The 24,719-nt window shown below is 58.5% G+C and overlaps 2 protein-coding genes across 12 annotated transcripts; both read right to left on the bottom strand.

Annotated features, from left to right (window-relative positions):
• Positions 1 to 618: 618 nt before the first annotated feature.
• On the bottom strand, positions 619 to 5,590 carry LOC116780261 (gamma-secretase subunit Aph-1b-like). Its single transcript, XM_032674939.1, has 7 exons — positions 5,372 to 5,590; positions 4,043 to 4,213; positions 2,889 to 2,962; positions 2,617 to 2,739; positions 2,159 to 2,286; positions 1,802 to 1,925; positions 619 to 1,565 (listed from the first exon to the last, which is right to left on the bottom strand). Exons 1-7 carry the CDS (start codon positions 5,482 to 5,484, stop codon positions 1,528 to 1,530), a joined length of 771 nt encoding a protein of 256 aa, XP_032530830.1. The 5' UTR covers positions 5,485 to 5,590; the 3' UTR covers positions 619 to 1,527.
• A 3,671-nt stretch (positions 5,591 to 9,261) lies between these two features.
• On the bottom strand, positions 9,262 to 22,977 carry TPM2 (tropomyosin 2). Of its 11 annotated transcripts, none has more exons than XM_032674931.1 (9): positions 22,756 to 22,977; positions 21,794 to 21,919; positions 15,408 to 15,541; positions 14,242 to 14,359; positions 14,050 to 14,120; positions 13,749 to 13,824; positions 13,036 to 13,098; positions 12,625 to 12,694; positions 9,262 to 9,566 (listed from the first exon to the last, which is right to left on the bottom strand). In XM_032674931.1, exons 1-9 carry the CDS (start codon positions 22,867 to 22,869, stop codon positions 9,484 to 9,486), a joined length of 855 nt encoding a protein of 284 aa, XP_032530822.1. In that variant the 5' UTR covers positions 22,870 to 22,977; the 3' UTR covers positions 9,262 to 9,483. The 11 variants fall into 11 exon arrangements, with proteins under 11 accessions (XP_032530822.1, XP_032530821.1, XP_032530827.1 ...); XM_032674930.1 differs by lacking the exon at positions 13,749 to 13,824 and adding an exon at positions 13,229 to 13,304 and having other exon boundaries at positions 22,756 to 22,935; XM_032674932.1 differs by lacking the exons at positions 9,262 to 9,566; positions 13,749 to 13,824 and adding exons at positions 9,573 to 10,825; positions 13,229 to 13,304 and having other exon boundaries at positions 22,756 to 22,935.
• Positions 22,978 to 24,719: the final 1,742 nt, after the last annotated feature.

Raw genomic sequence — 24,719 nt, 5'->3', positions numbered from 1 at the left:
CAGGAAAGAGCACCCTGGTGCAGCTGGATCCACAGTGGAGAAGGGTATGCAGGGACCCCTTCCCAACCAGCAGAGACAGCATCAGCCTCTGTGCGCTGGGCAGAGCTCCAGAGTAAGCAGCACAAGGCTTCTTGTACAGCCCAGCCCTGCCCTCCATCACTCTGGGACTTCTTCCTCCTCTTATTTGTGCAAAGCATTGGAAAAACATAGCTACAGCTTGGTAGGGCTGGAGAAAGGCAGAGCTGCAGGTGGCAGAGCCACTGCTTGCTTGCTGGCCAGCCCCCACCCAGATCACCTCCAGCTATATCAGAGCTAGATTAGCCACAGTAGCCCCAGATTCAGGGCTACCTCCCACCTTCTGTGGTGGCTCCAGTGGCAAAACCAAGGCCTGGGAGAGGAGCCTGTAGACTCCAGCCCTCAGCAGCCTCCACCTCAAAGTTGTAAACCTAGAGCCTAATCCCTGTTAGGATGAAAAGAGCAGGAGCAAGCCCTCCAGGCACATGAGGCCTGCAATTGCCAGACCATTCTCCCTGAGTCACACCAGCATAAGCCACTGCCACCACTGCTTGTACCCTCCCCACACGGGCAGTGTCGATGGCCACACACAGCACCCATTTATCTGTGGTACTTAATTTTATTGGTATAAAAGCCCACTATGGATAAAACTGCCTTCTCAGCCCGATGGCAGTTTCTCCCTCCCAGCCCTGTGGCACAGAATCAGGGCTGGTACCTGCCTGAAAATCCCCAAGAACAGGAGAGGGCAACGATCCATTGGAATGGTCCCTTGAACCCTCTCCCAAATCTGTGCCGGCAACAGCTGTGGCATTGCATCTCCTCCCAAGCCCTCCATCACCCTCCATTCCACTGGGCCCTTTGGATACTGCCTTCTCCCCTGTTCTCCTCCCACCTCGTGAGCCCTCAGTACCCCTGGGTCCCCCAGCACCATCCTGCTGTACCAAGATACCAGCTCACTGCGCTACCACAGGTGAGCGCCTGGGCCGTGGCTCCTGTGGTAGCAAGACTGGGCAAAGAGGTGGAGAAAGGAGCCCCACAAGGGTCGGCCGTGAGCCAGAGGCATGGCAGCACTTTGCAAAGCCCCTTCCTCCACCCTGCAGCAAGGAGGCAATGCGGGCGCCCCGCCTGGGCATGGGGGGCACCACGCCTGTGGCGGTGGGGGGAGAAGCGATGGGTTTCTTTGGGCTCAAGACTCCAGCAGTCCAAGGTAGCATCCTTCACAGGCAAGCTAACTGGGGCTGAGCTCACAGCAGGGCCAGTGGAGTCGGTCCCCCAAAACTGAGCTGTTCTACAGGGGCTCCCAAAGGGGCGTTGGAGTGAGCCAGTCCCAGCCACACTGGTTGGTTGGTAGGTTGGCTGCCACAGCCGGACCCCAGCGCCTGCCCCGCCGGGGCTCGCCAGGGTCCCCTAGTCCAGGAGAAAAGATATTGCAGAGAAGGTGATGGCTGATCCTGCCACCAGGATAGGAGGGGAGGGCAGGGGTGGCTGGGGACAGGAACATCCTGCAGGGCCTCAGGATCCTGGTTGGGGGCTGGCTCCGCTCCGTAAACCTGCAGGAACCGAGAGGAGAAGGGGTCAGTTTTCACCAAACACTTGACCCCACTTCTCCCAGGAGAGGCAACAACCTGACTGTGGCCCCAAAAACCACTTGCTTCTCCTTGTCTGGGAGACAAGAGGATGATGTCCTTGTTCCAGCCACAGGGACAACCTCTTGCCTTCCCAGCACGAGTCCTGGTACCCAGCAGGACCTACAGTGTCCCTATACCCTTTATGGAGCAGGACTTACAGAGCAGGAAGCGCCGCAGGTTCTGCGCAGATCCCCCAGACAGTAGGTAAGCCCAGGCAGCGGCAGCAGCCATCAGCATGTAGGAGGGCACCAGGCTGCCCACATACAGGGGGTTGCAAAATGACTGCGGAGAGAGGCAGGAGAAGAGAAGGGTGAGCAGGCAGGAGAGGGAGAGGGATAGGATGTGTGGCAGTGTCGCCACCTCAACGAGTGCAGTGGGACAGGGGACACCAACTCCAGAATTTGGTTTGTGAAGGGCCAGCTGCTTCACTAGTGCCAAAGATTGTTTCCCCCCAGCATGGGGACCAGTACCCCAAATATAGGTCTTGGTGCAGAGCTCTGCTCCCAGTTACTCACCGACCCCGAAACAGTGAGGTGCATGACAACGACTGCCGCGATCTCCCACCAGCGCCGATGCTCACAGCCATGGAAGAAGAGGATCCCCCAGAAGGTGTGAAGGAAAATCAGCACCATGGTCATAAAAGCTGCAGGGAGCAGTAGAGAGGTGTCATCAGGGAATCTCCCACCCTGACCTGGCCTGCAGGCTTGGGGAACAATGGGGAAGTAGAGACAATGTTGGGCTGGACTGGGAGGAGCTAAAGCATCTCTCCCACACTTGGGGAAAGGTGGGAGAGAAGAGCAGGGAGGGTCACAGGGGACAGAAAGAAGGGTTTGACACAAAGAGATGTGACAGGGGCTCAGGTGGGTGAGGGTGTAGCATGGAGAGGACAGCACGGAGGGAAAACTTCATCCCCCCTGGCTCTGCTGCCTCTGTAGTGGGGCAGAGACATGAGCAAAGGGTGCCAGTCGCTCACCTGAGGTCAGGAAGTACAGCTGCGAATCCCCATGGATGCCCACAGTGCCAGGCCCTAACGCATCCGCCAGCAGGTTGATCATGGAGAAGGCGCCGCTCATGAGACCAAAGCCCACACCAGCCACTGCCAGGACAGGGACACTGTCAAGCCCTGAGCCTCCTAGGGGCCACGCCAGGCACCTCCCAGCCAGCTCTGGCATGAGAAATCTCTCTTTGCTCCCAGCACCACGCCCAGCCCTGCGGTCAGGGTGCCCTGCTCTGCACAGCACTCACCATATGCCATTTGCTGGATGGAAATGGGGGAGCAGCCGTCCTCACTGAGGGCCACCAGCCCCTCGATAGCCTTCCTGTGGGGTGAGAGCACAGTGGAGCCCAACACAGCCCAGCCATCTCCTGAGGCATGGTGCAGTACTCAATCTGTACTATGTCATCCTCCTGGTAACCTCCCCACCTCGAGCTGCAATATCCACCACGGAGAACATCCGTGTGACTTGTACCACCAGGCAAACCAGACATGTGAACACCACGTGAAGCCACACAGAAAGATTTTCCACAGAGGAATGTGGGTGCCAGCCAGCCCAGCAGAGCAGGGCTGGGGTGAGCAGGACATCGGGTGTAAGGCAAGCAGCAGCACCCCCACATGGAAAGCAGCTCCAATGCAGGCAAGGGAGGCTGCACCTCATCTCTGCATTTATACTCCAAGAAAGATGTTGACAAACAAGGAAGGAGCTGGAAAAATTCTTTGGGGAGAGAAACTGGGAGAGGCTTCATAATTTTTATCAGCTAGAGGTGTGGCGGGTGAGCACATCAGACAGCTCCTCAGCCCGGGGAGGGCAGCAGAGCTTAGATCTGGAGATCCGCAAGCAAAACGCAGTGGTTTGTGTCAGGCTGCTCCGTGGAGCACTGCTACCCTCTGCCTGCCTGCCTCCGACAGTGCCCTGCCGCAGGGAGCACTGCGAGCCCCGGCTCCCCTGGCCTGCTCCCAGCTTCCACCCGGGAAAGCTGGGGGTTATGAGGGATGCTGACCCCAGCACTACCTGCCTGCACAGCCCCAGCACGGTGTCTGTCCATCTGTCCACACACAGGACAGGGTGCAGCACGTGCTCACCTGGCAGCACAAACCCTGCACTCCAAGCAAGTGGCACCATAGAGGCCGGGAGCCGCCGAGGCTGCACTGAGACTGTGTCCCGGGCTGGTCCAGGCACCAGGTCCTCCAGACCTTAGGGTTGCTCTGCTCCACCACCTGAGACCCACTGAGGTCAACACATCGGAACAGGTGCCACCCATGCACTCCCAGAGAGCACTGAGATGATTGGTGCCACATGTGACATCCACCCCAGCCCAGGAGCTCCCAGACAACATGTGACACCCTCCACGGCAAGGACCACCATCCAGCAGCACTGGTACAGCAGGGGAGACGCCATTACCTGAGGAGCTTGTAGTAAAGGAAGCGGAAGGCCTCCTGCAGCAGCACAGAGAACATCACCCCAAATATCAGGAGCCCCTTCTGCAGCCGCTCATCCCGCGGGTCGCTGGCTTTCACTGCGATAAACCAGATGAGGGACGAGAGCAGCAGCGACACCAGCCAGAAGAAAGCCCTGCAAGAGACAGAGCCTGCTGGCACTGGGGCTATGCCGGGGCCATCGGGACCATGCTGCACCCCTCTGTGCTGGTACTGGCATGGCAGCTGTGCCCCGGCCTTGCCTGCTCTCCCACCAGCACCAGTGCTGCTCCAGTCCCAGTGCCGGGCAGGTGGTGCCTGTATTGGTCCCAGTGCTGTGCTGTGCCTGCACTCCTGCTCCACCACTCGCCAGAACTGGCACCAGTGCCCCTGTTGTGCTCAAAGCAGTACCAGCACCTGTGCCAGGATCATATTCATGCCAGCAGCAGTACCACACCCTATTGGTCCCAGCAATACTGGTGCCAGTGCCCCAGCTGCACACATGCACCAGTACCACTCCCAACCCTCCACTGGTACTGGTAATATAGGTACTGATGTCCATGATGTACCAATGGCTGTGATAGTAAGAGAAACGATGTTGGTGCTCCTGTCATGCAAAGAACAGCACCAGTATGAGTACTGGTGACCCCACTGAGCCCACAACAGCACAAGTACTGGTCCCATGAGGGTGCCTCAGCCAGTACCAGTCACATGCCTCATGCCCCTCATGCTACCAGCACCCATCACATCCATAGTGGTACCAGCACTTCTGTCACACCCACATGGCACCACCACCAGCACTGGTCCCAGTACCCCATCACACCCATACTGGTACCACTACTAGCAGTGGCACCAGTGCCCCTTTCACACCCGTATTGTACCAGCACCAGCAGTGGTACTAGTGCCCTGTCATGACCATACTGGTCGTGTACAGGCACTGGGACCATCACCCTGTCACACCCACACTCGCACCAGTGCCCCTGTCACACCCACACTGGTATCAGTGCCCCTTTCACACCCATACTGGTACCAGTATCCCTGCCACATCCACACTGGTACCAGTATTCCTGCCACATCCACACTGGTTCCAGCACCCCTGTCACACTTGTACTGGTACCAGTGCTCCTGTCACATCCACACTGTTACCAGCACCCCTGTCACACCTGTACTGGTACCAGTATCTCTGTCACACTCACGCTGGTACCAGCACCAGCACTGGTCCCTGCGTCCCGTGATCCTCACACCGCTCCCGGCACCGATCCTGGCCCCACATCAGCCCCCACAGCAGCGCCAGCGCCCCCACCACGGGACTGACCCGGCGATGAGGATGATGATGCGGAGCGGATCGCGGGCGATGGTGAAGAGGAAGAGGCCGAAGGCGGGCCCGAAGGCGATGAAGGTGCACCCGAAGAAGACGGCGAGCGTCATGTCGGCGGGACGCGGGGCCGGGACACACGGGACGCGGAGCTTGGTCCGGACGGGCCCGGCGGCCCTTCCCCCTCCGCCGCCCTTCCGGGGCCAGTGACGTCACGGCTGCGCGCGCCGCCGCCGCCGGAAGCGGCCACCGGGACCGCGCCGGGGGGGCGTGGTCTGACCGCGGTGGGAGGGTCCGGGCGGTGACGTCACGGCGCATGGGCGGGAATGTGGGATATTGGGAGAAGGTGCTGCGCGGGGAGCTGAGTGCTGCGCTGGAAGAGGCTCCCCGGGGAAGGGATCACAGCGCTAAGCCTGACAGAGCGCAGGAAGCGTTTGGAGAACGCTCTCGGGCACGTGGTGGGATTGTTGGGGGTGTCCCGTGCAGGAGGCAGGAGTGGGAGTTTGATGGTCCCCCTGGGTCCTTTCCGGCTCGGGGCATTCTGTGGTTGTTTGGGAACACAGTCTGTACCCGGGGAGCTTGGCCTTGTCCCCACGGCCACCCAGGGACCAGGGCTGGGGTGTGCAGGCTGTCCCAGCCTCAGTGGCTCTGTGAGTCTGTGTTCCCTCCATTTGTATGTCCAACCCAAACGAGACTTGACAAAGAAAGGGACTTCGGGGCCTGCTCACGCTTACTGACACGCACATCCTTGCGCACACCCTTTCTGCCCCCAGAAGACTTCGGACAAGTGCATTGGCTGTCGAGTTCCGCAGGGGCTGAACTGGCAGGAACATGGCTCCCAAGCCTGTCTTGGCACACCTACAGCCAGGCTCAAAGCTTCTGAGGGGTCTGGGTCTGCAGCAGAGGGCTCTCCTGAACCTGGGAAACCCTGGGGCACTGCCCCTTGCAGCCAGCAAGTTGGAGGCTGGATCTTCGCTGCAGGGACACTACTGACATTTGGCTGGATAGCTGGAGTTTGCAGGGCCAAGTCATGCCCTGACAAAAGGGATCCCTGAGGAGGAAATGGGGCACAAGTTTGCCTAAGGTTTCGTAACTTCTTTGCAAAACAACTCAGAGTCAGACCACCTGGCCCAGAGCAAATCATTTATGAAGTGCACCAAGATGGTGATCCTAGCCCAGTCCACAAGGACAGTAAACATCAACATGGAGAAGACATCCTGCAAGAAAGGCATCACATAACAGAACCCTGAAAACAAGTGCTTTTTATTTACTTTTGCTCTGAAAGCCAATTAATCAACTTTGGGGCCAGCAACTACTAAACCAATACAATGAATGCTCCTCAAGGGTCCCTTGCTGCCTGTCATCCTGCTATAGGCTTGTCTTGCTGCAGGGGTGCTCCAGTGCTGGTCCCAACCCCCCCTGAGCATGTGGAGCAGGGGCCACACATCATCCTTCACTGCACACTCCCTCACAGGCAGCACAGCCCCAGTGTGTAGTGCAGTACTGAGCACTGCATGTGGGGCATTCATAACTCGTATGGAAATGAGACGGCACCACGTGGTTTTGCTGTCCATGTTTCCTTCCAGCTGCCTTGTCCTCTGCTGGCATTGAGAAGTCCCTAATATCAATTTGGGGACAGGGGGATTTGTGTGACACTTGGCTTCGGGCTGCCTGACCTGTTTTGGAAACCCCCAGAGCCTTGCAACAAACCCTACATAGCTCGACAACGTGGCTCTTCTGGCCCTCACCCCAATCTCTCAAGCTGGAAATGCAGGGAGGGACTGAGGCGTGACAGTGGTCTGTGCCTGCACAGCTCAACATATCAAAATATCTCAGAAGCTCTTTGTGTGGTCCTCCCCCTCCAGCGTGTAGTTCAAGGGTATTGAACAGAAAGGATTTGGAGATGAAATGAGGCGCTAGAGAGGCAAGAAAACTGGGGCAGAGGGCAGAGGTGAAAGGCTACCAGAGGTTAATGGGGTGGTTTATCAATGGGGTGGCAACCCATGGCAGGGCTGAAAGCTCTCTGGGGAGATGTTCAGTCTGTCAGGCCAAGAGAAACAAATCCAAAGGTTGAAATTCAGTGGGAGATGTGCAGAGAGAGGAAGAGAGGAGAGGACAGGCGCTTCAGTCCTCAGCGTGGGCCTGTGACGCATGGGGGACATGCCTCTAGGTTGAGCTCCCATGCCAGCTGCTCCACGGTGTCCCAGCCTCCCAGGGCTTTCCCTGGCTACCTTCTCTCTCTGCAGGGCCATGTGGGGAAGGAGATGGGTGGGAGAATGGAGAAAATGCAAAGCTTTGCTGAACCACAAAATGGCTCATGTCTTTCCCAGGCAGAGCATCACCTGGGAACAGATATCAGGTTATTATTACCAAACCACAGACAGTTCAAAGGAATGAAAAAGCCCTTGCAGAGGGTTGTAAATGGTTAAGTCAGATGGACTGGTACAAACCAGGAGGCAGCAGCAGCTAATGGGGAAAAAACAGTGGGTGTGAAAGGGCTCTTTGTCCCAGCAGGAAGGCGACAGAGGCTGGGCACCAGGACGCACCCTGACCAGAGCGCAGGGCAGGCTTGTTTGCAGCACAGGGTGCAGGCTTCCAGAGAAAAGGTGATTTTACACTCTGGTTCTTTTTGGAACCAGACAATCCCCTGCCTGGAAGGTGCTTTGACTAAACAACAGAGTGGCTCAGCTGATGCACTGCAAGAAAACAAGGTGGACCCAGGGAGGAGCTCCAGCCCTTGCATGGGGACAGCTCAGCAGTCCAAGACAGTGTGTACTGTCCTCCCCTCCTGCTCACCCAGGTCCAGGGTGGGAGGCTGCAGCTCATGACAGGCCTTGCACCCTTTGGAGGATGAACAGAAAATGAGCACCCAATGCACAGGGAGCTTTTTTACCTGTTGGAGAAGGACTTGGAACCACAAAACTGCTGGGCCAGGGAGAGGGCAGGAGGCCAGCAGCACCTGGGCAGGAAAGAGATGCAATCTCACCACCCTCCTTTCCTGAGCTGAGAGGCTCAGCAAATAAAGGAAAGCAGATAACAAAAGCTATCCCTGCCGGTCGCTCACTGGGGCGATGGCCTGGCTCGACAAGGGGTCAGCATGAATTGTGTTTCCTGTCAGTATGTGGCTGTGCTTTTAGAGGGATATCCGTTGGGTGCCGTGGGATAACAGGGCTTGGCACACATCATGGAGGGGCCCAAAGCGAAGGGCAGGACTAGATCATGACTTTGGGCATCCCCAGGAAATCCAGCCTGTTTTGGTGACAGCGATGAGACACTTCTGGCTTCTCTTCAATTTGTGTTGGAGAAAATACAGCAAGCCAGGAGGAAACTTCCTGAACACTTTGGGAAGTGGTTGTCTGCTGCATTGATGTTTGCTAGCTTATACAGCTATCCCTCAGTCAAGGGTAATAGAAAATGCAACTGCTACACAGGGTGAGCAGCTAATCCCAGACATGGAGCAGACCCCAATAACTAATAACATGTGCATGCGTGGTCATGTGTTTGTATGTTTCCTCAGTGTCATACACAGGAATCCTGAAGCAGACTCCATGGAGAGGTCAAAGACCTTGTGGCTTCCCCAGGTGCCAAGCAGACAGCATGCAGACCATGGAAGGGGGCATGCCAGTGACATAGTCTATCACTCTCTACTTGAAGAGGATGATGAATTTAGATTGAGCTTGAGATGCAGAGGTTTCCTCTGCATTCCAAAGAAGTGATGGAAATGAGGAAACACACCCGTATTATCATTCTGAGCCCCCCACAGCCACAGAGAATATCCATATGCTGGCCGCGGACTTGGGCCCCTGCAGAGCCTCCTTGCACGAACTGGGCAGGGAGACCCCCCCTCCCAGTGCCTGTGCCCGCCCACAAGGACCAAACACAGCCAGCCATCTTGTCAAACTGCTTTAATATTTGGACATGAAGACAGGACAGAGCCAGTCAGGCTGTGCACAGACAAGATGTCCCTGAGCCCTGTTGTAAGGCTGCAGGGCTTCCCTTCTCAATGGATGTGTGGATTTGGCCAAGATGCAGTTCAGCTGATGATGTCCTGAGCATGCCAGTGAGGTGCACGTGTTGGGTAGGGAAGAGGGATGGGGGATCTCCAGGGCAGCTCAGAGGTTGTTCAGCTCCAACAAGGTCTGGTCCAGGACCTGGTGGATGCCCACGTTCTCCTCTTTGGCACTGGCCAGGCTCTCTGTGAATGCAAGGGACACCCAGCCACACACAGACACAACCCAAGGGTACCCAGGTGCAGCCAGACCCACACACACCACACCAAGCACAGACACACGCACACAGACAGACATTTCAGTACAGCAGTGGCCTCCAGCCGCATGGGGCATTCCTGGTGGAGCAGAGTCCACACAAACCACCCCATCTCCAGCAGGGATGAGTCCAGCCACTCTGGGACCTGCCAGGGCACCCAGGCCAGTCAGGGCTGGTCACTGGGGCAGGCAGTTGCTGCTCTTCAGCATTTCCATCTTCCCACGGTGCCCGTGGCCCATGGCTGAGCCCTCCGCAGTGCACGTGCCGCTGGAGAGGACCATTACTTGGCCAGCCCCGAGGCGTCAGCACTGGCTGGCTGTGGGCACATGCACAAACCCTTTGCCAGTGAAAGCGGAGAGCCAGCGCCTGCTGTGTGACCCAGCAGTGCTCCGGGAAGAAAAGGAGTGAGACAACAAACTCATAACAGCCTGGGAGGGCAGGCAGAGACGATAACAGAGAGATAAGGAGCAGAGCTAACAAGGCTACAGGGATGAGCTCTGCCAGGCAGCCCGCTGCCAAGGCAGCCTCCTCTGATGTTCACTGCCAAATGGCATCCTCCTTCCCCCGAGATGGGGATGGAACAGGAGCTCTGCCTACCCAGCCCTATCTCCCAGTGCGCCCTGCTGGTCTCTTCCCTGTCCTCTGCCCCAGGATTGGGTCAGTGGGTGCTGCTGGGTCCCCAGCTCCTATCCCAGCAATCCTGGCACCCTGCAGGGACCCCTTTCTGAGAGGATCTTCCCTGCACATTTTGGGGTGACAGAGTGAGGAGGAAGAGGCTGCCCATCAACTCCTGGGAAAAGGGGAGGAAAGCAGCGATATAAACCACCACCTCCCTTGGCAGAGCCAGGCTGATGCCAGAGGACAGCCATCACCACGTGGGCACCCCAGTACATCACAAAACCCTTATTCCTCTCCCACAAAAAAAACAATCAGGTTCCAGAGGGGCTTCCTGTCCCCCCCCACGCAGGGTAGTTACCCCTGTGAGGATAAGCCAAGGTTTCACACCTCGCCTTGCACCAGTGGGGAGCAGGTAGGGACTCCCAGCCCTGAGCCAGCCTGGCCAAAACAGGGCAGGGAGGCTGGGCCGGGGCCAGGAGCTTTGGGCAGCTCAGTTGTTAAGTTCAGTAAGGATGACCCGCAGCTCGTTAGTGAGAACACGGTTTTTCTCGGCCTCCTGCTGAGAGCGCTCTAGAGAAAATGGAGACGTCAACGCAGCACAGGAAAGAGAGAGAAAAAAGCCAGTTAGTGAAAAGAGACAGCATTCCCCAAAGCCCTCAGTGGAAACACCACAGCTGCCCAGCCAGCAGCAGAGACCAGCTGGACTGGCAGGAGGAGGCAAACCAGTACTGGCGCAGGGACAGGTCTGTAGATCCATCAATTTGAGAACTGGATTCTGGGGCACAGTATGGTGGTGAGGAAAGAGGAGGGGTATCAAGGACAAATTTAGGGATCACAAGAGATCACTGCTAAAGGGTAGCACCAGCTCTTTCACCAAGGGAAGGTGATGCAGGACACATAACAGGGCTGAGATTGCTGCTTGCAGGAAATGTCTGGGAGTGGAGACAGCGAATGGAGAAGACCAGGTCTAACCCTTGTGTTTCACGCCAAAAGAGTCATGGAGAAGATGGCATGAGATGAGGAAAGCTGTGTATGAGAGCCAGAGGGTGACTGGGGTCAGCACAAAGGGCCCTGTTCCACTCAGCCTGCCGGTGCAGGAGCCTCTCGGGTCTCAGCCATGGTTACCCCAGGGGTCCCGCGAGCTGCCTGCAACCACCTCCTACCACACCACTGACAGGACCCACGTAAGACAGGCAGGAGATGAGGGATAGAGTGGCATGAAGAAAACAAAGGAGAAACCAATGTTGAAATTTTATTGAAACCAACTCATTAAACCAAAGGGATAGAACATTAAAGAAAAGTCATGAGATGCAAACTGAAGAGCAATGTGCAAAGGACAGAAGGCGGGGTGAGGGAGGAGCTGGGGGTTGCCTGCCTGCCAGGGAAGGAGGTGACTGCACAGTCGGGCCCAACCCTCTATCCCCCAGGCCTGAGCTTTGGCAGTGGAGGTGCCGCTTCCCCAATGCAGGTCATCCCCATCCTGGGGCCAGCAAGCAGCACCGAGGGGCTTTGCTGGGAGTATGTGGGGGGGAGATGGCCCCCCATCCCCGGAGCTGCAGGGTCCCCAGTGCTTCTGCTGCTGGGGAGCCAAGGAGGGAGGTGCTGGAGCAAAAGGCTTCTAGGCACAGCCCTGATCCCTGTTGGGCAATACCATGGCACAGACCTGCTACACAGGCACTATTCAGCCAGCATGTAGGACTCCATGGAGCTGCTGGCTTGCCCTGACCAAACAGTTCTAAGCACCTACATCTTGTCTCCCCAAAGAGGGGTACAGCGGGAACACCCTGGGCCGGCTCCTGTCCCAAAGGAGCCGACGGACAGGCACAGGCTAGGAAGGACAGAGGAGGACAGAGAGGGTGGGGAGAGAGGTGGGACGGCCAGGCAGGCAAGTAGCTGAGCTGGGGAGGGGAGAGGCAGGTGGGGAAGGGGCGCAGTGCTGGTGCCCAGCAGGGGGCTCAGAGGGAGGTGATGTCATTAAGTGCATTGTCCAGCTCCTCGCTGATGGCTTTGTACTTCATCTTCTGCGCATACACTTCATCTGCAGGTGGGAGCAGGCAGGGGGCAGATGGTGGAGCAGAGTGGGGGGCACAAGGTGGAGAGAGAGAGTGGCTGTGAGCGGCGGGCTGAGGGCAGCAGGAGCATGCAGGCACAGGCGGCATGGATGTGACCCCATTCCCCACCCAAGGGCAGAGCCCACACCCCAGCTCTGCACTCCTGCACCAGACACCATGGCATCCAGCCTCCCACCTCCCTGAACCCCTACCCACCCCTTCACCCTGGCCAAGCCCTGTCCAGCCCCACCAGGGGCACAATGTGGCCAAAGTGATGCCCTGGGAAAGAGGAACACAGGGCTGGCGGGGACATTTTACCTTCTAGGTCATCAATGGTTTTCTCCAGCTTCGCAACAGACCTCTCTGCAAACTCCGCCCGGGTCTCAGCCTGTGGGAAGCACAGTGGGGAGAGGGTGAGCTGCAGGGCACCACAGGGGCGGTGCAGGCTGCACTGCACTCCAAATCTGCCCCATTTGCATCTCTACTACCCTTCTCCACAAGCGCTCCCCTGGTAAAGGCAATGGACAAGAAAGGTCAAGGGCCCCATGGAGCCTCACACCCTAAACCAGAACAGATTCATAGAGGGGCATCCCAGACCCAGGCACCTGCTATGCCGTAGGGCTGCAGTTTGGGAAACTGTGAGAGGACATGGGCATAAAGGGGTCAAAATCCACTCAGGATGGCAAACTCATGCCTGCACTGATGCAGTGGCAGCCCTATACTCCTTACCTCCTTCAGTTTTTCCCCTAGAAGCTTGATTTCCTCCTCGTACTTGTCCTCCTTGGTAGAGTACTGCAGAGACAGAGACAGGCACCTGTGAGCCCCAGGGGAAACCTTCATCTGTCCTTACTCTAGCAGGAGATCACAGCACCCCCACACCCCACGCACTCCACCCAGCCTCAACAGCCTCACTGGGTCCTACCTTGTCAGCCTGGGCCTCCAGGGACTTCAAGTTGTTGGTGACAATTTTCAGCTCCTCCTCTAGGTCACCACATTTACTACATCCCAAGCAGGGCCGGCAGGAGGGGGGGAGCAGGGCCAGAGGGCAGGAGAAGAGCAGGAGCAGAAAGAACGGGCACAGGGTAGCAAGAAAGAAAGAGAGAAAACAAATTGAGAGAGGAGAAGACTCAGTGCACGTGGACAAGGAGCAGAGCCGCTGCGAGCAGGAGCTGCCGGGACGCATCTGTTCATCCATTCCTTGTGCTTCCTTGCACAGACACCTCGTGCATTACCACCAGCCGGGCTTTCACCGGCCCTGCCAAGGGAAGCAGGGATGGAGGGATGGAGGAGCGTGCCCAGCCTGCACCTGCTGGAGAGGGAGGTGAGGGGAGGCCAGTGGTAGAGGCAGTGGTGCAGAAGAGAGAGGTGGCTCGCATGGTTCGAGAGACAGCAACAGAGAGAGGGGGGCTGCTGCACATCGCCCCGCACCCCTGCCCCAGTACCTCTTCCTCTGAGGCAATGAGGGATTTGAGAGACTGGTCCATGGTCCGCAGCTCTTCTTCCAACTGTCTCATTCGGCTGGGGTGAAAGAGGGGCACCCCGGGGTGGGGGGACAGCAGAGAACAGGGTCAAGGATGTGATGCTGGTGGGTTGGCACCCCCCTGCCCCCAGCCTACAATCCCAAGGACCACCCCAATGCCCTGACACTCCCAAGGAGGGTCATCCCCATCCCCATGCTGCCAGGGATTTGGGGCAAGGGCTGTGTGGGATCCCTGCACACTGCCTGCTGGGAGCCCTGCTCACCTCTCTGCCACCTCTGCCCTCTCCTCTGAGCGCTCCAGCTCTCCCTCAAGGACCACCAGCTTGCGGGCGACCTGTTGATGGGAGAAAGAGGCATATGTTGGCCTTGTGCTTGTCCCAGCTGGGGGCACAGGGCTGCGAGGAGGTGGCTCTGTGTGCTGCCAGGGGGTCAGGACTGGGGAAGGGGGTATGCACCTCCTCATATTTGCGGTCAGCCTCCTCTGCTATGTGCTTTGCCTCCTTCAGCTGCATTTCCTGGAGCTCCATTTTCTCCTCATCTTTCATGGCTCTGTTTTCAATGACCTTCATGCCTCTGAGGAAAGACCAAGCCAAAAGATGTTACTGCCGTGGGTCAAGGTGGCATCTGCACATCTTGCCTGTCCACTGTACCCTAACCTCACCATCCTCCAGAGACATAGGACATTGCTTGGCACTTGCTGGCCACGCCACACAGTAGGGTCACTAGCAGTACCCTAAAAATGCTCCTGTGCACAATTACCGTGGAGCTGACTCCAGGGCTATGCCCCAGAGTCAGGACATGTGGCTGTGGTGGCCCCCAATCAGGCAGGTCCTGAACCCAATCTGTAGGGGTGAAAAAGTGTGCAGCTGAAGATGAGCCAGCCACAACCTCCACAAAAACAGCCTGACAGGCCAGCAGCCTTTAGGAAATGCTAGAGAACATCCTGTGGCAAAGCCTTTCTCATTCTGGGTGATGCTCACAAACAGGGTTACCAAACCCCTGTGAACCCCCACAGAAGGGACTCCTGCAGACTCTTCTCCTCTCACTCAGATGCCGTTGCTCAAACTAGTCTTTGCCAATGGAGGGAAGAGCTCACGTCATTGTCTGGAACACTGTGACATGTCCAGGCACTCCCATAAACCTGAGTGCCCTTGCCTGCACAGCTCCCATCCGGGAAACCTGCTTGCCATAAGGATGGGGCAACACACACTTTGTAGCACTGCTTTTGAATTAGGCTGTTTTGTTGTCAAATCAGAACTTAGTTCCCAGGCACAGATGTTGCCTCCTGGGCTGTTGTTGAGACCCTGAGCGCAGGAGGCTGCTCTGGGTAAGAAAATATGCTCCTAGCTTCCTCTGGCTTTGGGTACAGTCTGGTGTTTTTATAAATACCAGCTAAATTTTCTCAGGATTTTATGCTCTGGAAATTTCAGTCTTTTTAGGAACGCTTGTGCCTGGAGAACTTCTTTGCATTGTGGCTTTGCTCTCTCCCTTTGGAGTCTGCAGGAAAACCAACATAAACCACATGAGGTCCTTTCAGAGGGGCCTCACTGCAAAACTAAGGGGGCTGCTTGCAATCAGTACCCCCACCTGATACCACCCCCACTGTCCTTTCCCATCACACCTCTCGCTCTCATCAGCTGCCTTCTCAGCCTCCTCCAGCTTCTGCAGGGCAGTGGCCAGGCGCTCCTGGGCTCGGTCCAGCTCCTCCTCTACCAGCTGGATACGGCGGTTGAGGGAAGCCACTTCAGCCTCAGCCTGGGGGAGCAGAAACTCCTCAGTCATTCCATGTCACACATACACACACAAATATATATATATATATATATATTTTTAAAAGCATTTTCAGTGGTTAGTTCTGCATTTACAATCCAAAACACCCCCTTGGCACTGTGCAACAAGCCAGCACTCACTGGAATGGGATGGCTGCGCATGCATCCCCTTGCCTTTCCATAGGGACAACAGAGTTATCCCTATCCCTAGTGCTTCTCCCAGCCTTTCAACCCCAGCCTGGCACGTGCAGCCCCTCCACCAGGTCCTCGCACATCCGGCTCCTGCCCTGGGGAGAGACAGGCCACGTTCCCTGGGGTAGGGTGGCTGTGGCAGCCGTGCCGTCACAGGGACGGTATTTGGGGTTTGCAGAAAAGTGAGTTCAGGGGGAGGAATGCCCTGTGCGGCTTCGCTCCCGAAAAGGAGATCGGGAGCCGCTTGAGGATTTCCTGTTTACAGAGGCGGCAGACCGAGCTGGGAGCTTCTCCTGCGGGAACCCCCATGGCCCTGTGCAACAGGACAGCCTGAATCCAGCACGGAGCCCCCTCAGCTGATGTACAGCACAGCGCCGGGGGCAGTGGAGCGAGTCGCCCTCGGCAGGCTGGCACCCGGCCAAGATGCGGCTGGCAGGACCCACTGGACCAGAGCCCTCCCTTTCCCAGGCTCCCCACGCACAGGGCTGGGAGCTGGGGCTGGCCAGGAGCAGTGGCCCTGGCCCTCCGCCAGTCCCTTGACGCCTGGCCTCGCACTCTTTCTAGCTGGTAAAGGCCTCCAGCTCCATCGCCACAGTCGGGAAACGCTGCCTCAGCAGCTCTCAGCTCCGCTTCCCACCGAGTGGGGGGGATAGTGCAAGGAAGACCTCATCCAGATACAAAGGGATGGGTGGCAATGAGCCCTCACCACGGGGAGCAGCCCCATGCACCAACACAGGGGATAATGTCTTGTGCTTATACACAGGCTGGAGCAGGACTGGCTGGCTGCAGTGCCCAGCTCCATCCAGCCTCATGCTCCAACCTGGGAATGCCCTGGGAGACATTAGCCAAGCAGAGGGACCACAGGAGCAGCAAGGGGCTGTCACTCTGTAGTCACCCTACACGGCCCCACTGAGCACCCTCGATCCCCTGTGAGGAGGCAGCAGGGTGGGGACAGGCGCAGCCAGCACCTCTCTGAGAGGGCAGCCGGCCCCAAAGCTGGCACGACAGTCACCTCCGCCCCATGAATAACCTTTTTTCTGGGCTCTCTGAGAGCTGGTCCCTTGCCAGACTGCCCAGTGGGGAACTGGGACTGGCCCCCGCAGGGCGATGCTCTGCCTGCAGCATCAGCCTCACCTCGTCGGGAGCCTTTTTTTCCCAGGGAATCACCCCCAAAGTGGGTCAGAGCTGCCCGGATGGACACTGGGGAATATGAGCTCTCCAGCAGCTCCCAGACCGGGGAACCCGATCTGTGGCTGCAGGAAGGGGCCATTTCCTCCGCACACAGCCCGAGTGACAACAACCTGGGTACCGCACCCAGCTCTGCCGCTCCTGATATGGTGAGAATGTAGAAAGAGTGGGCATAGGAAACAGAAAGAAAGGAAGAAAATACAAAGCCTCAACAACTAAAAAGCCAAACCACGAACAAGCTGACTTTTGGGAATGTCATCCCGTTGCCAGAGTGGCTGTGTGAAGGGATGGCTTGTCCCCACGAAGGGACAGGCTAGAGAGATAAAGGCTCTCCGACTGCCGCGGCCCGGACCGCAAAGCCCGCTGGAAGCTAGACAAGATCCTGGGCATGGGATTCTGAGCTCTGCACGCCAACCTGCGAGGGAGGGGATCTTTTCCCAGGATGCGCCCGATCCCAAGAAGAGCCAAGGCAGGGCTTGCCGCTGCCGCTCCCAGCGCCCCGCCAGCCGGGAAGCCCCGGGGAACCCGGCAAGCAGCATCTCTCTGGCGCAAGAACCACGGAGAAGGGAGGCGGCTGGAGGAGGCTGCCCCAAGCCCCCTGCCCCGGGGGCTCTCGCCAGCTGGGTGGCAGCTGCCGCCGGGTCCCCCGAAACCTCCCCGCGCTCCGCTCCGCTCCGCCCCGGGGGCAGCCAGCCCGGCTACCGGGGCGAGGGGCGCGGGGGGCCGGGGCCAGCCCGCCGGGAGGGATGCTGGCAGTGGGGCCGGAGCCGCCGGGGCATCCCGGGGAGCCGCCGGGGCGCCCCCCGCTCCGCCGCGCCCCCTTTTCATCCCGGCGGCCCTTACCCGCTCCCGGGCCTGCCGCTCGATATGGTACTCCCGCTGCAGGTGCTCGGCGCGTTCCTCCGCCTCGTCGGCCACCTGCTGCAGGCTCTGGATCTTCTTCTTGACGGCATCGATAGAGCTGGCGCTGGCCATGGCGGGGGCTGCCGGCGGGGAGGCCACACCGCCGAGCCCTTTGTGGGATCCGCCCTTCTCGGGCAGGAAGCGCTCAGGCAGCGGCCGCTCCCGCCGCCCGCCCTGCCTCCATCCCTTCCTGCTCCTCCTCCTCCTCGTTCTCCTGCTGCTGTCTCCGACCGACCTGCAGTGCCGCTCTCCCGGGCAGGACGCGCGGTGCCCACCCCCGGCAGAGGACAGTTCCCACAACGGGAGGGGTGCGCAGGGCCCCTCATCCAAAGCAAGACATAAGGAGGACCCCCGGGCAGGACGCGTGGCCCTCCCCAGCAGGGGTCACACCCCTCACCCAGGCAAGATGCACAGCGGCTTCTAGACAGAGCACACTGTCCCCTCAACCGGAGTCAGCACACATCCTCCTGGGCAGATGCATAGTTCCCACTGGCAGGACACATGGTACACCCAGGGAGGGCACACGGTGGCCCCCAAGGCAGGCACGCAGTCCCCTCCGTGCCCAGGGTGTATGGTGCTCCCCTGCCAGGGATGTACAGTCCCACTGAAATCCCCCAGAGCGATGGAGAGGACCCCAGGAAAATGGACTCAAATATTTTCAAGAGTCCAGAGAGTCTGTGGGTGCTGGAGCCTGATCCTCGAGGCCACGCAGCCACAGGAGCAGTGTATCCATGAGTACTCCCCAAGTGCTGCCCTCTGCACTCCTTGCTGCAGAGCTGAGCAGGGTCATAGACTTTTCCCTGTAGAAAGTCAATAAGAGGTATGAAGCAGAGCCTGCTCCAGGGTGTCCTCCAGCAGTACCTGGGGCTGCAGCCAGGTCCCCAACATCCATCTCGTTCAGTCCCTTGGCATCTGCTTCTTCAAGTGAGGACCTGGCTGGCAATCCTACAGAGTTCCATGGGGCACATGGAGCCCCCTGCACAACCCAGCTGCCCTAGGGGCTGTGTCCTCTAGGGCAGGCCAGTCCCCCACCTCCTGACATTCCATCCTGGCTGGGGCACATGTCTTGATCCATCAGGAAAAGCCTGGCTGGCACTCAATCCTCCCTTAAGAAGCTCTGACAGCTCCCAGGCAGCCCTTACTGCACTTCACACCTGCCTCCAGGGATGTCAGTTCCCAGGATGACCCCACCAGCTGCCATCAGCTCCAGGGCCAGGGGTCCTGGGGGTGACCCAGCCACACTGCTATCTGTGCTCTGCAGCTCTGTGTCCCCTTGCCAAGCAGCACTGGAAGAGGCAATGCTGTGGGTCCCCTAGAAGCACATGGCCTTGGGCTTGGCCATGGGTTTGGCCTTGGTCCCGGCTGATCCTGTCCCATTCCCAGTCTGATGCCTGGGTACCAAGAGTGCTCCCAAGCTGGGGCATGGGGCCCAGAGCAGAAACAAGGATTCCTGGCAGCAATGGGGCAGGGATGAGCTGGCTGCAGGCATGTGGGGGACAGACTGGGGGGCAGCCATTCTGGTCCTGCAGTGGCCAGGCTAGGTGCCTCCTGCTGTGGCCCCACCCCGAGATGCAGTCACTTCCCAGCAGAGTCCCGTTCCCTCCCACCAGCTCGGGGAATCACCAAATAAGAGCAAAGTCTTGGCGGAGTGCAGCTGGGGCGGGAACATGGGTGAAGCTTTTGGGATCATGGCCTGGGAACGCTGGAGTTTCCCTAGGCTCCTCTGGGGTGGCTGGGGACAGGCCACTGCTGGGGATGTGGGGGGATGGAGAGAGCTGTTTTGGCTAAACCCACTGTCTCAGCTGCACTGTGTCCAACAGCCCTTGCCCGCATCTTGACCTGGGCACCATGGGCTGTCCCTCTTGGGTACAAGAGGTGATGGGACCACAGTGGCCTTGCAGAGCTGCTGGGAAGGGGCTGTCAGCACTGTGGAGCCGCTGATCAGGAGTCAGGCACTCCCTGCTCTGTGGCACCATCTGCCCCCTCTTCAAGTGCCTGGGGCATCATATTTGCACTCCTCAGTGCAGTCCCCATGGCCTTTCCTTTATGCACTGCCATCCAGTGCCAGTGGCAGGACAGTGCTGGAATGGGGCAGGTGTTTATTCTTTTAAGGCATTGACCTTTTAGCCAAGGGCAGGAGTCTGTCTGGATCACTGGTGTGGGCCCTGACCTGGCCAAGGGATGGAGACACAGGCAAGCACTATCCTAGCAGCCATGGGGAGAATGGTGGGTGAACTCTAGGGATCTGCTTCCTCTGCTGAAGCCAGGAGCTGTTCTGCGCCTCGCCCCAGAGAGGAGATGACACCAGCCCCGGCACTTAGAGCTGTCAGCACATCCAGGTCCCTGGCACATGGACCTGGTAACTCCCAGAGCCCCACACAGGTTACAGCCTGTCTAGGCTTTGGCATGGACCTGGGGTGGCTGTGCTGGTGATAGAGCCCCAGTCCTGCTGCAGCCAGCCTGCAGCCTGACACTGCTCCTTCACCATGGCTCCTGCTCTGGCCCTTCTCTGAAGTGGTTGTTGGCTTCTGTGTCCTGTATCTGCTGGTATGGGATTCTCCGTGTCAAAGCCCACAGACTTGCCCAGCCACTGTGGACCAAGAGCAGGGAAACACACCTCCCCTACCCAGGATGGCATTGTCAGCAGCAAATCACTCTGCATCCCATAGCTGACATCTGCCCAGTGCCACTGTTTGCCCCTTCCTTGGAGTTTCACACTGGAAACGTCCCATCCACTCTCAGCCACAATGAGTTTGCCTTGTCCCACACCAGCACAGATCCAGTCAGACCACTGTGAACCCCACTGCACACAGCAGCCACCCTGACCAGCTTGGCATGCTTGCCCCATTCCAGGATAAATGTGCCCTTTCAGAGGATTTTTGATGTTTTACCTACTTTGTTAAGTATCTTATTAAACCAGGGCAGGTCTGTTGGATCAGTAAACAAGTCTGGGGGACCCCCTGGCCACTGCCCAGGGGCTCTGGGCTGCCACAGGGATTTGTGTTGCCGCTGCTCGCCCTTGTCTGGTCACCTCTGTCCTCGGTGACCCCCTCAGAGATTTGACACATCTCCCCCATTTAGCTCCATAAACCAGCTGGGATTGAATTTTTTGTTCTCAATCCTAAAAAGCCTGGCCATGCCCTGCTGGCTGTGTTCCAGATGGCTCTCCTTTAGCTTCTCCTCCAGTTTCCAGGGTTGGTTTTCATCAAAGAAGGGCTGACTATCAAAAGGAGGATTTATTTATAGGGTGTCAAATACCCTGTGTGGCACCACAGGTCGTTATACCCCATTCCCGAGCGGCCCTGTGGCCGCACACAGCTGTTCCACCCTTCATCCTGGCCAGGCACAAGCCAATTTCAACACCTTCCTAACATCTCCCCAGAGGGATCTATTTCCCAGGAGAAATGTCAGTCATGGCACTAAATAAAACTCTTCCTGGCCTTGCCCTTCCCAGGGTACAAGGTGGCACATTGGACCCCAAATCCACGCACCCACATCCCACCCAAAGTCCCCTTCCATGCGCCCCAAGCATTTTTCCTTGCAGCCAGCACTCAGCAGCTAAGCACAACAAGAGATTTGACCATTTCCCTGCTCTGCCACTGCCTGTTAAGCCCCACAGTTCTCCTACGAGCATTGTGGAAGTGCGTGCCTGGGGACCTGTGACACAGCTCTGGACACTTGTCCCCGTTAGCTTTGGGGAGCCAGGCTGTCGGCTGCCTGCAAAGCTCCAGACAGGATCAGCCACTCCAGCACTGCCCACCACAGCTGGCCTGGCCCCTGCACCCCCCACAGGACCCATCAGCCCAGTTCAGTGTCAGCATCGCAGGAATGGGATCCTGACAGTCTTCCCCTCGGACGCTTTCCATATAAGGGCCCCCTCTTCCTTTAACCGCCGCCCCCCTCCGCCGAGGTCCAGCGCCCGCACGGGGGAGGAGTTGCTGGCGTGCCTACTTACGTCTGTGGCTTTCTTCTCTGCCTGCTCTAACTTCTCCTGGGCCTCCTTGACAGACTCGGAATACTTCTCCACCTCATCCTCAGTGCCCTTCAGTTTCTTCTGCAGGCCCTGCTGTTCCTCCTCCAGCTGGGGAAAGGATAGAGGACAAGGGTCAGGGCGGATGGTGGTGTCTGCAAGGCTGGAAGGGGATGGCCACCCTCCTCCTAGGGACACCCAGGGTGCGGGGGCACAGCAGGAGAACATGGACATGCTCCTTCTGTCAGCTTTGGATCTACATCTCCTTGGGATGCTCTTGTCCCCCCCAGCACGCCTGAGCCTGGTGGATGTAAGGCGGGGGGGTGGTCTCCGTCCCTATGTAAGGGACTGGAGAGCTCCTGACCTGGGGACACAGCTCTGGGGAATGCCAGTCTGTTTCCCCATATCCGTTTCAGTGGGGTGGGAGTATGCAATCCCCAGGGTTCTCCCTGGCACAGGAATAGGGAGGTGGCACTGGGATGTCCTGCTGAGATAAGGCGTGTTTGGGGGGACCAATGTGAGGGTTCAGGGAAAATAGACTGAAGTGCTGATCCCTAGGGACAGGCCTACAGGGGGTGAGGCCCCTTGGGATGGGGTCCCAGTGAAGTAAGGTCTCTGGGGCTGGCAATCCCTAGATTGGGATCCACAAGCAGGACATCCAGTGGGGCACAGTGCTTGGGGCAGGACATCCATAGGACAGGGGACTCCAGGCTGGACAACCGTTGTGGGGAAGTCCCTGGGGCTGGGTGGAGGATCCCAAGGCTGGACAATCAGAGGGATAGGGTCCCCAGGGCTGGGCATCCAGCAGGACAGGGGCTCCAGGGTTGGACACCCCTAGGGCAGAGAGTCTCTGGGCTGGACACCCAGCAGAATGGGGTCCACTGGGCTGGCCACCCCTAGAGCAGAGGGTCCCGAGGCAATGCCAGAGAAGTTCGCGGGACACCCACCTGTTTGCAGCGGTCCTCCGCCTGCTTCTTGTCAGCCTCCGCTTGCTCGGCGCGGTCGATGGCGTTCTCCTTGTCCAGTTTCAGCATCTGCATCTTCTTCTTGATGGCCTCCATGGTGGCGGTGGGTCGGCGACGGGGCGCGGGACGGCAGCGGGACGCGGAGCACCGGGAGCGGCGGGAGCACCGGGAGCGGCGGGAGCACCGGCACTGCGCTCCCCGCCCCGCCGCGCTGTCTAAAAGCTGGGGAGGGGCCGAGCTGGGCAGGGTCGGCCCGGGCGCCTCCCCCGCCGCCCGCCAGCACCTTTTAGGGACAGGCTCGCCACCGGCCCTCGCACCGAGCGGGACGGGGGGGCAGCACCCCCAGAGGGCACTGCCACGGCCCCGGCGCCGGGCACCCCCGGTCACTGTGCTGCGGGTACCCCGGTGGCACTGGGCGATGCCCACTCCGGGGCGATGCCCTAGTGCTACCCCAGGGACACTGGCTGAGGGTAGTGCAGTGTGCACTCCGTAGCACTGTGCCAGGGGAACCCCAGTGGCAGCGGGCAAAGGACATCCTGGGGCACTGAGCTAGGGGTACGCCGGTGGCACTGACTCCAGTCAAAGCAGTCCCCACGCTAGAGGACATGACGTGGCTGACACTGCCACAGGTACACCACATGCCCAGTCACTGCAACGTGGGGCCTGAGGGACCCTGCTTGCTGGCACTGGTTTAGGGGCATCTCAAGGGCTGGCATGGCACTTGAGAACAGCACTGAAGTCTCGGGGACATATTTAGGTTGTCATTGCACTCAGGGGCAACCATGGGCTGTGATTGCACTGAGGGACACAGTGGACTGGCACTGCCCACATGGGGAAAATCCCCCAGGAGAGAAGTGAGTGGAACCCCTGACATCCCCATCCAGCTGCTGATGGGGCAAGGGGGCCCCAGCTCTCTGTAGACTGCTCGGCACTCACCTCCCCGCTGCCTTGCACCTTAGTGCCACTGTCCCTGGCACTCTCAGGGACACCTGGCACATGCACAGCCCATAGGGTGGCATTTTAGGGTGACACAGGGCATGTGGGCAGCTCGCTGCCCCTCTTCATCTTTCTGCTCTAAATAAACTGTATTCCACAGGCAAAAAAATGCAAACCGTTCAAATCCCAGCTCCTCCAAAAATAACCTGTGCTTTAATAACGATCATAAATGCTTCTGGCACATTCCCAGCTGCAGGGTGGGCTCTGGGTCGGGGGGGGGGGGGCTGGAAGGAGCTGGTGAAGGGGCCACGAGAGTTGTGTGGCACGTGGGGAGGCTGGGATGGCATGGGGACATGAGGGGTGCACGGGCTCCCCCAGCCCATTGCCCCTGGGCCACAGCCAGCCCTTGACTGACGCAACTTTTCAGCAGCAGCGCTCCAAGCAGAGAGGAGCAGAAATTTTTTGAGCTGGAGAAAGTGGCTTTCTAGGAGCCCTCAGGCCCAGATGGTGGGGGGTGTAGGAGGGATGGGAGCAGCCAAGGACCAAGGGGCTGCTGGCTCCATGGGGAAAGCAGAAAAGCCACTGCTGGACTCTGGAGAGCGGCAATTAGTACTGACGAATTAGGCACATATTTGGACAAGGAGAATCTGTAACTGCCAGCATGCGGCTTCTAAGGGGAGGAGGAAGATCCGTCTCCCATCATTCCCGGGAGAGAATAATTGGTTTTCTGCGAGATGTTTCAGCCTGGGGCAACTCCGTGGGCTCAGCCCATGGGAGAAAGACAATGATGGGCATGGTGCAAGCAGCCAGGAAGTTGCCCTGAGGCCAGGCCAGCCCTCAGATGTGTCCTCAAAGGATGCTGTTTTCAATTGCTGCCCCCTTGCCTTTGCTCCAGGCGTCTGACGGCACAACTGGAACCATCCAGGTGCAGAGGCCCACAAGTCTGCCCTTAAGCCCATCCTCTGGGGTAACCTCTGAGACAAGAATGTGCAGAGAGGTGTGGGTGCACA

This window comes from Chiroxiphia lanceolata, chromosome Z (genome assembly GCF_009829145.1).
Source record: "Chiroxiphia lanceolata isolate bChiLan1 chromosome Z, bChiLan1.pri, whole genome shotgun sequence".
Lineage (NCBI taxonomy): Eukaryota > Metazoa > Chordata > Aves > Passeriformes > Pipridae > Chiroxiphia > Chiroxiphia lanceolata.
Note: the sequence above shows the minus strand (reverse complement) of the source record. Positions and strands in the feature narration are given on the sequence as shown.

Coding starts and splice junctions, on each gene's coding strand:
- LOC116780261 (XM_032674939.1), bottom strand. CDS start 5,484: ATGACGCTCGCCGTCTTCTTCGGGTGCACCTTCATCGCCTTCGGGCCC. Junction 2,740..2,888: donor CATCCAGCAAATGGCATATG/GTGAGTGCTGTG, acceptor CTGTCCTGGCAG/TGGCTGGTGTGGGCTTTGGT. Junction 1,926..2,158: donor ACCTCACTGTTTCGGGGTCG/GTGAGTAACTGG, acceptor CTCTCTCCGCAG/TCATTTTGCAACCCCCTGTA.
- TPM2 (XM_032674931.1), bottom strand. CDS start 22,869: ATGGAGGCCATCAAGAAGAAGATGCAGATGCTGAAACTGGACAAGGAG. Junction 15,542..21,793: donor CAGAGAAGAAAGCCACAGAC/GTAAGTAGGCAC, acceptor CTGCTCCCCCAG/GCTGAGGCTGAAGTGGCTTC. Junction 9,567..12,624: donor AACCATTGATGACCTAGAAG/GTAAAATGTCCC, acceptor TTGCATTCACAG/AGAGCCTGGCCAGTGCCAAA.